We start from the raw sequence: 10633 nt of genomic DNA, 5'->3' as shown, positions 1-10633 counted from the left end.
CTATGGATGAAGCAAATGTTGAAGGATATAAAGGTGGATTGTAATGAACCGGTAGTTATTCACTATGATAACTCTTTTTCTATTGATATATCAAAGAATCCGGTATTTCATTCTAAGACAAAGCACATATCTATCAAGTATAACTTTTTGAAGGAGAAGGTGGAAGCAAATGAAGTTAGACTGATTTATGTGAACACTAAAGAGCAGATTGCAGACATCTTCACTAAACCTTTGCCTAAAGAATCATTTGAGTACTTCAGAGACAGATTGGGGGTTTTTGCCCTTCCGATAGAGACCTGAGTGATGTTGATTGGCATCAGTTTGGTATGCATTATCAGAGCTATTACCCATTCCGGATTGATGTGATGGTGCTACTACTCAGGGGGAGTAGTAAGCTGTGTGATTCAGAGGATTTATGATTTCTTTGATATTTATGTCAGATCTTTGGCATTGATGTTAAAGGGGGAGAGATATTCTAGTGAAAAACATAAGGGAGAGATATATCCATTAGGGGAGTTTGGTTCAGGAGTTTGGTTCAGAGCTTCATTGCTATATCATTTTGTGGGAGATTGTTGGTTGTCTTCCAGTGGGGGAGATTTGTTTGGCATTTCTTGGCACTTGGATGTTTTTCACATCTAGTGTTGCCATCAATGCCAAAGGGGGAGATTGTTGGCAATTTGGAGGAATTGATTATGTGTTGCATTGATGTTTTGTTATTGATGACAACACCGATTGTTTTGGTTGTTTACCGATTTCCGGTTGGTTCTGGTAGAGTGGTTGGATTATGATATTGATCTGCTATGCTTTGGTTTGTGGAATTGGTTTGGATCTATCATTCATGCTATTCAGATGTGTATCATGATCAGTTGGTTTGGGATTTGATGACTCAGATGCTATCATTTGTTCTAGTAAGCCTTTTGGTCATTGGTAAGGGTTTTACTGATAGAGCTTTGTTGAATATCTTTTGATGCATGTGATAAGTGGTGTTGGTGTGGCTTCTAGATGGCTTTCAGGATGTTGTTGGTTATTATGTTCATGTTCTAGTTCATTGGTGGTGTTGGATTTGGTTTATGGCGACCTATTTTGGATCCGATGTTGTCTAGGTTATGGATCAGTTTATGTAATGTGTTGGAGGATGTTCCTGATGCATTACCGATGGGATTTAATGATTGGTTTACATTGTTTTTGACCTAAGTCGACTTGGTTGATCATTGGATTGTGGGTTTATGTTATGAACTTATTGTATTATCTTTTAGGTGGCTGACCTAACTATTTATGTCCTGGGTTGGTATAAATATGATGTAAGATCTCTTTGTAGATTATAGGTCAAGGTTATGGGATTATCTATTTGCAAATAATGTTGTAATCATATGCAGAAGGTTTGGTCAATCATAGGTTATCGAATTGGGTTGGTAAGAGAGGTTTAAGACCTTAGGTATTGAGTTTAACCTGAACTGTACTCAGTCATAGGAGATGCTATACTTGCAATTCAATCTTTATTCTGGATTGTAGTCTAGATTTATTTTGTAGTCAGTGAAGCTCCTTTTGTGATGAGCTCTAGGTTGTTGGCCTTCCTGCATGTGCAAACCCCTCATATTGTAATCACATACTTATTGCAGAAGTATTATCTGACTGTGGGTAGACTTCCCATCGTGGTTTTTCCCTTTACTGGGTTTTCACCCCCCCCCCCCCCCCCCCCCCAAGTTGTCCTCTAGTTATCTGAGTTGTCTAACATGTTTATCCTTCATAATAAGGATACAATCTTTTACTTTAAAAATTGGTAAAATATTTACTCTTTCAAGAAACTTTATTTCATAAACACCTACTGTGAATTCATTCAAGAATTGTCATGTCCCATTACCTTCCATTTTAACTCATCATGAATCTCCTTCATAAATCTATCCTTTTGTACATGAGAAAAAACCAAATCTCCAACTTGATATTTTCAAATTTTACTCTTAAAATATGCATATTTAGTGTCATCTTTTAAGTATTCTTTAAGCTCTTGAAAATTTTATGCTTACCTTCACTCTCCTAGCCATTGTCTTCTTCGTGTGGATCACTCCCAACTTTTCTTCTTCCAACAATTGTTTCTTTATGCTCAAACATACAACAATGTTGCTATCTATCTTGACTTTTTCCTTTAATGAGCTTAAAGTAAATGTATTTATATCCTTCATAATAGTGTATGTATTTTCTCTTTCATTATGAATCACCTCTTTATCAAACTGTCAAGGTCTACCCACAATAATTTATGACAAGCATATGTGGGCATTACATCACATAAAATTTTATCTATATAATTACCAAACTAAAAATTAACTAAGCATTGTTGACTTACCACTAATTGATGTCCTTTTTGCAACCATGTGACCTTTTATTGATTGTGGTGCTTAAGCTTTTTCAATTTGATTTTCTCCACCATTTCTTGAGAATATATATTATCTATACTTTCACTATTCACAATCACCTTGCAACACTTTCCATCTAATTTGTACATAGTTCTAAATAAACTTTTTTTTTGTTCAAGGTCTTGTTTCTCCTTCTCTGGTTTTAGTAACACTCTCTTGAACATTAACAATTCTCCTTGTTTTGGTTCTTCTATATGCATAGGTGATACAACACTTTCTGCATCTTCTTGTGCAACATGATTTTTGTCCATACTCTTTTTATTATTTTCTTGTGTTTGAGGACATTCAAATGCCCTATGCCCAACTTCTCCATATTGATAACATGAGCTTGTAAAACCTCTTCCTCTACCTTTTCCATAATAACCTCTTTCTATTGAGAAATCTTCTCTTTCACTTGTACTTTGATTGAAACCGTTATTTTGTGAAGCACCAATTTCTTCTTCACATGCATATTGTTCCTTACTACTATTTGCTTGTTCTTTTCCAAAAGTGAACCTTCCTCTTCCTCTTGAATTATTTGATTGCCTTTTTTGATTACTTATCTTCTACCTTTAAAGTATTTTGATAGGCTTCCTCCATGTTTTTAAAGTTCAACAAACTAATTTAATCTTGGATATTTAAACGCAATCCATTCACATAGCTTGCTATCTTTTCTAGGCCATCTTCTACATGTTCAATCCTTATAGTGAGTTTTTAGAACTCCTCAGTGTGCTCCTTCACATTTGCTTCCCTTTATCTTAGCTTTTGTGTTTTTTCAAATAAACTCAACTAGTAATTTGAAAGTAAGAATGTGGCCTTCAATTATGTCACCTTTTTATCCCAACTTTTAAATTTCTCTTTCCCTTTCAATTTGAATGTATAGTCCCACCAAAAAGCAACCTTTTAACCTTATGTAGGAAAATTTCTTTTTGAGCTATTTTGTAGATTCATATTCAAAGTATCTTTCAATCTCTAATCCAATCTATGAGTTCTTCACTATTTGTGCTTTTATTATAATAAGGTTATCCAATTTGGGTGTACCTCCAATCTTTATCATGGCTCTAAAAAATATGATCTTTACAACATCCACCACTTCTTTGTGTCCTTGAGTTTCATGAATCACTTCTCATTCATTGCTCACATTTTCAAAGTGAACTCTTTTTTGAGTTGCCTCTATTATAGCCAATCTTGCTCATATCTCTCTCATTCCTTGAGCTAAATTTGCAATTTTGGATGTTTTAGCTCTCTCATACCATCTACCAACACCCCACCTGAAATTCATTTGTATCCAATATCTTTCTCAACACTAGCAGAGCTCTTCTCACACACTCAATTCAAAGGTGACCTTGCTTTGATACCAATCAATGTAATCGAACAAAAGAAACCAAACTAATGACAACCTACTCTTTGCAGCTACTCACATATACAACACTCCATACATTTATGAAAACAATCGCCACTCAAAAATACATTCATTAATGATAAAATATGATTACATACAACATAAACTCAAAAAGAAAACTCAAGAATAACAACTATTACCTAAATCACATCAGACTTTTACAATGACAATATTTTTTGTCAAAAAATATGACTGCATATCCTGTAATAGCTGTATTTCAACGCCTATGCCCAGCCCTAAAAAGGACTGTTTATCACAAAATTATTCTACTACTTTTACACATCACCTCCTAAACCCAAACATTGTCGGCACTTAAAAGAAAGAATATTGCCCTTAATAGCTATACCAACCTCAAAAGAAAACGCCTTCACAACCTCAAAAGAAAACGCCAAAGGTATCCTAAACCGTCAGCATTAACTGCCACTAGAAATGGCTCTATTCTACCACTTCAAATCACACTAAAGTAATCTAATGAAACTGCTGTTTATAATGAAAGAAATTGTGCCAAACGTAACTGCTGCTTCTAAAATAGGGAGCTGGCTAGAACGGTGCTTAATGCTGCTGCATCAGATCATAATAGCATTACTGCAAATCATGATTGATGGGCAACCAAAATGTAAATGGATTCCAGTTATCACTGAAAATTTCATAAAAATCAGGAGAAGAATGTTGTTTTCCCTTAATAAAGAAAACTCTGGTTTTTATCCTGCACAGCCCAAAATGATTCTTTATTTTTTCACAATTTTTTGAAATGGGAGCCCACCTAGAATTTATAGCACAAACCATTTTCAATAATTTTATTGGTTTTAACCATAGCCTGACAAAAAATAGTTCTGTGATTTTGGATCTCAGTGGAGGATTGTCATGGCTGAAGACGAAAATGACCAAAACAGGGTTTCTGAGTTTTTTTTCAGTGGCAGACTTCCAGTCAATAACTGGATGAATTGGGGTTCCTTCCATAAGACATGCAGTCAGGTCACATTAAAAAGTTTATCTGATACTTTAAAAAATTACTAATTAGACAAGTTATACTGGAGTTTATAAAAAAAAAAATGACATGCCAGTTGTCTGCAAATTACTTACCCTGCAAAATTTGTCACAAGTTTTAAACTATGATTTGATTAAATTTCGTAAATTAATCTGTGAGGTGTGTTTATTTTCCCTGTAGTAACATTCCAAGAATTTATATTTGTTCCTTCTCATATGTCCTCATAAATACCCAGATTTTCACTATGTGATCATAAATTAAATACAAATCATTGCAATCACAAAATGCAGGCAAAGTTTTTCTCATTACAAGTGAACAATTGAATTGTACAATCTCATCAAAGGACCAATACTGTAATGAAGAGTTGAATTCTAGAATGTTATAAAGGGATGAATTTACAAGTCACAGAGGACTTCCATTATAACTAGAAGTTTGTCCATGCCCAGACAACCTCACCCAAAGTTGATCTAAGCTTCTGATGATAAAACTTTTCATACTCCAATTCATCTCCTCCAACCTTGCTAAGCTCAACCAACAGTAGGGAAGGTGCAACTTGGAACACTTGTGCAACAATAGCTATCTTAGACCCTTGCATCTGTATCCTGCATTGTGTCCTCTTCATCTTCAAGCCCAAGCTTTTTGAAATCTCCTCAAGTCTTGAAATGATGTCTGAGGCAGAGAATTTTGATGTAAACCTTGACCCTTGATGTTTCAGTTCTTTTCCTTCCTGGAATAATCCAGACAGATTCAATCCAGGGCACATTGATATAAGCTCAAAAGCATTCAGCATTGCAGGATTAGGTTGCTTCTCCCTCAATTGTAGTTGATCTTCATCATCAAAAGCTGCACCCTGATTTTGCATTTCCATTTCACTGTCATCTATATTCAAAATATTGCACTCCTTCAGATGTGGGGGTGTGCCGTTTTTGAACCAGTCACACTCCTTGAGCTCTTGCATGGTCATTCTTCTATTGGGATCTGGTTCCAACAATCTATGAAGTACATCTTTCACATTTGAAGAGAACCATGAAGGGCATTTGAACCTGAAGCTATTAATGTGCAGCTTGCTGTGATTGAAATTACTGAATGGCAAATAGCCTGCTAAGAGAAAGAACAAAATGACTCCACATGACCACAGGTCTGCCTTGGTTCCATCATATCCCCTGTTGGATATTAGCTCCGGGGCTGCATAAGTAGGGGTACCACAGGCAGTATGGAGGAGCCCATCTTGCCTTGCTTGATCAGGCAGTGCACTCAAGCCAAAGTCTGCAATCTTAAGATTACCATGGCCATCAAGCAAGAGATTTTGAGGCTTTAGGTCTCTATGGCAGACTCCACGACTCTGACAAAAATCTAGACCCAAAACCAATTGATGAAAATAGGCTCTGGCTTCTTCCTCCTCTAGCTTTGTTTGGTAAGCAATTAGCTCTGAGAGATCTCCTCCCTGTAGATACTCCATGACTAGATATATTCTTGACTTGCTAGCCATTACTTCATACAGTTCCACCACATTTGGATGCTTCACTAATTTCATTATTGAAATTTCTCTCTTGATTTGGTCTGCTTTCCTTCCATTGACCACCTTAGCTTTTTCTATGACCTTGATGGCCACAAGCTTTCCTGTTTCCATGTTTCTAGCAAGCTTGACTTTAGCAAAAGCACCCTGACCTATTGTTCTAACAAGCTCATACTTTCCTACTCTATTCTTCACATTATGATCAGTCTTGCAGGTCTTTGATATCAGTTTGATGCAAGCTTCAAACATTTTTCGGCAATACATTTTCTAGGGAAGAAAAACAATGTTTAACTACAAATCACAGGAGAGTATTAAGGTGAACATAAATCCATTAAAGGAATAAGCCCCTGATATAAATAGCTTGTGAATTCTGAACGTTATAGGAATAATGACCACCACAATTTAGTCTGTAGGATCTAGACAAAATAGTAGATAATAATCACGGGTTAAAGCAGGCCCACACAGAGACTAAAAAGGGTCTTTCACATGAAGAATTCAAAGAGGAAAGTCAATCAAAGCAGGTTCTTTAAGGCCTTCTTTCATATTCAGAAAATTTTCACCAGATATGTAATGCCTAAGAAATTATCTTTCTCAAAATGATTGTTGATAGATTAAAGAAGTATAACGTAGGATGACTCTTCAAACCAGGTAACATGATAAAGTACATATAATTCTTGAAGCTTCCCATTTCTTAAATAGAAGTAACAGTCACGAAACTCTTTTTCCTAGCTTAATGAGGAATATTACTTCCTTACATATTAAGGAAAACTAAAAGTTCCAACCCAAAGCAAAGATTAAGGAAGACGATAGGAAGAAGTTAAAATATTCTGACAAAAGAAAATTGCTAAACCAGACAGCAATTTTGATTTGAATGTATGATTGAATAAATAATTTGAACCTACTTTGCACTTTACTTGAACAAACCATCTTCACGGGCTTTGCCGAAGGATGAATAACTTTATATGTAAGATAAAGAATAGTTTGCTCTTGCTCAACCCTTGAAGGCCTCTCAAGTTCTTTTCACTACCGTGAAGCTTTCCTTTTTCACTTTCTCAGCCCTTAACTATCACGCCACATGACTATCTTTTTGAGAAGTCTGTGGAACTTGAAAGCAAGTTGTTGGATATTTGCTAAGTTGTGTGCCAGTTGACCTTAAAGCTATTGCTGAGTGCTTCTACAGCTACCAATCAAGTTTGTGCACTCATATCAGAAGGTAACTTGTCTTAAAACTAAAACTAAAACTAAACTAAAAAATTATATCAATTAGACAAGAAGCAGCCTAGAGGAGACCCAGTCTTATGTAAAAATGTTTAGTGGAAATACAAGGATCATTCCTTGATCAAAATGGAAGTTTCTTTATGATATTGGTAGTTGGAGACAAAGGTGTTTCAGATTTTGGTTGATTTTTTCAAAATTCAATGTAAGGTATAAGTTATGTTGTCAATCGAGGGGTGCATCCTTTCTTTTATGTTGAGTCTTTATAAATTTTCGAAATTAAAAGTTCATGAATTCAAAAAAAGAATTAGTTTGAATGTGTAACACAAAGAACAAGATGCTTTTGCATAGGGATGAGTGCTTAGATGTTAGAGAATGTTCAAAGTGGTATGTAAAATCTGAGAATAGGATTTTATAGAATAGAAACAAGAGTTTTCTAATTAGTTTAGCTTCTATATGAAACCACTAGTTGATCTTAGCTAGTGGTCTCAAAACCATCAAGAAAATTTTGCAACCACCTAAGCAATTTCGTGTGCAAGTGGAGGTTTCATTCTATTAGAAAGTAATAGTTTCATCCACAAATAGGAAATAGTGCATGGCATTCCATTTCTTCAAATTGTTTGACTTGATTGGCTCCTCAAATCTCTTTTATATTATGAGGCTACAACAATGTATTGTAAACTAAAATTGGGGAAGCGCACACAATTCTAAGGGCACGTAGTTGGGATATAAAGTACCATGCAATTTTCTAATTTTCAAGATTGATTGTGCTAAGACAAGAATAGGATGGTAACGTTGTCAGATTGTTATAGAGATCATAGGACGCTTGTAACAAGACCAAGTGGCTTAGACCTATAAATCTCGTTTGTAGTGCAAATTAAAATGAGTGGTAGCTCATAATTTGTTGGGCTTTTCTTTCATATTTGGGTTTCTTTGAGATATATCCTTGTTTCTTCTTGTGCCAATGTTATTTCTCTCCACTCTTTGTATTTCCTAAATGCTTTTTGGCTTTCAATAATTACACTCATTTTTATGCTCTATGCAAATCTATATGTTGATGACCAATATATGCAATATCAGTCCTAGTTTACACATCAAAGACAAGTATTGGTGACCTTACAAATTTTGGAATTGATTCACAATGATCCATCAATCTTTTTTCCATCTTCTATCAATCCTAATGCACGTACTTAACTCCAATAACAATTTTTCCAAATTACTTAGGTTTATTTTCTTCAACAAAAGGGTGAAGTGTTTGAAAAGTGTAATTACTTCATGGACCTGGTTGAGAAGCAATCTAAAAATATCATCAAAATCATTTAGATACAAAATGGTGAGTAATTTAAATGTCACTTTGAGGAGTCATGTTCTTGAAAGGTTATTGATATCCCCCATATAATTTCCTATAGTCCATAGGAAAATGGGTTTGTGAAACATAAAAATAGAACCTTGGAAGAAATGGTCAATTCCATGAACCACTCTCAATCACTTGCACTATGTTACTGTTGGTCATCTGGTGGAATCAATTATGTGTTGCATTGGTGTTTTGTCATTGATGCCAACACTAGTTGTTTGGATGCGTTATCGGCACCCTTCTGGTCCCGGTAGGTTGAGTGATTTCTGGTTAACTTGGATCCGACATGATCCGGTAGCCTCTGGTATAATCTGGTGATGGAATCAGCTTGTTCATGATACTCATGCTTATATTTGGTCAGTTGGTTTTGGTCTAGTAATCGGTTGATATCTTGCTTGCTTAGAAGATTGATTTCTGGTTCTGGCGAAGGTTTCACCGACAGAGCTTTTGGTGGAGATCTTTGATGAATTGCATAAATTGGTGTTGGTACATCTTCTGGTGGAGTTTCAGGATGTTGTTGGTGATCATGTTCGAGACTTGGCAGTTGGAGATTATTTCTCTGGCGTATGGACCTATACTTGGTCCCGGTTGATCTAGGTTATGGACTGGCTTTGATGTAACGTGTGGATATGACCTATTAATGTATTTCTGGATGTCTTATGTGTTGATATTATTTGTTTGGTCTAAGGCCGACATGGTTTGTAATTATGTAATTAGGTTATTGTCTGGTGGCCGACCTGATTGTTTATAGTCAAGGGTTTGTATATATAGATGTAAGATCTCATTGTAGATCATCATGGTTGTTGTTGGAGGTCATTCATGGTTAAGGAATATAATTTGCGAATAATGTAATATCATTCAGGCAGAGGAGTTGGTCAATCATTGGAGATCGAATTGAGTTTATGTAAGAGGATTTAGTCCTTTGGTATTGAGCTTAACCAGAACTATACTCAAGCATAGGAGATGCTATCTTTTGCAGTTCAACACTTCTTCGGATTGTAGTTTGGATTTCTATGTATTCAATGAGGCTCTTTTTGTGATGAGCAGTGCACTCTAGGCTGTTGGCCTTCCTGCAAGTGCAGGCCCCTTCATTGTAATTCACATACTATAGAAGTATTATCTGATTGTGGGTAGTCTTCCCACCATGGTTTTTCCCTTTATCGGGTTTTCTACATACAAATCTTGGTGTCATGTGGATGGTATTTATTCTGTGATTATTGTTTATGCTTAATTGGTTTATCTTCTATTTTGGTATTAACATTTAAATTGGTAATGGTTTCGATAATTTGAGACAACTGATTCACACCCCCGCCCTCTCAGTTTTCTTCCAGTTATTGAGATGTCTTGGCAAGGAGATTTGGGAGATCACACAGAATGGTGCAACACCCTATAATCTAGGATCTGGCAATCCTCCTCCGACAAACCTGGATAAGGAGCTTGAAAATGATTGTAGAGAAAGAGAAGCCCTCTTGTGTGCACTTTCTGATCAACAAATAATGAGATTAACCGACAAATCATTTGGGAAGGCTATATGGGATAAGTTGGAGACTCTTAATGAAGGTGACCCTATAGTGAAAATTGCTAAACTTAATGGTTGTCGGGTGAGATATGAAAACCTGAAGATGGAAGAAGATGAAAGGATTACTGCATTCATGGAAAGGATAAATGAGATTGTTATCAGAATTCAATGTTGTGGTGGAACTCTGAGAGAAGATGAAATTGTTTCTAAAGTCCTGAGAACCCTACCACCGGCTTACAAAATGAAGGC

At 35.7% G+C, this 10633-nt stretch overlaps 1 protein-coding gene across 1 annotated transcript; it reads right to left on the bottom strand.

Moving 5' to 3' along the window:
* Positions 1–5065: 5065 nt before the first annotated feature.
* On the bottom strand, positions 5066–7091 carry LOC131027921 (CBL-interacting serine/threonine-protein kinase 3). The gene has a single exon (XM_057958020.2). It carries the CDS (start codon positions 6558–6560, stop codon positions 5205–5207), a length of 1356 nt encoding a protein of 451 aa, XP_057814003.2. The 5' UTR covers positions 6561–7091; the 3' UTR covers positions 5066–5204.
* Between the last annotated feature and the right edge of the window lie 3542 nt (positions 7092–10633).

Source organism: Cryptomeria japonica, chromosome 1 (genome assembly GCF_030272615.1).
Source record: "Cryptomeria japonica chromosome 1, Sugi_1.0, whole genome shotgun sequence".
Taxonomy (NCBI): Eukaryota; Viridiplantae; Streptophyta; class Pinopsida; order Cupressales; family Cupressaceae; genus Cryptomeria; species Cryptomeria japonica.
Note: the sequence above shows the minus strand (reverse complement) of the source record. Positions and strands in the feature narration are given on the sequence as shown.

Excerpts from the sequence above, each read along its gene's own strand:
- LOC131027921 (XM_057958020.2), bottom strand. The coding sequence starts at position 6,560 with ATGTATTGCCGAAAAATGTTTGAAGCTTGCATCAAACTGATATCAAAG.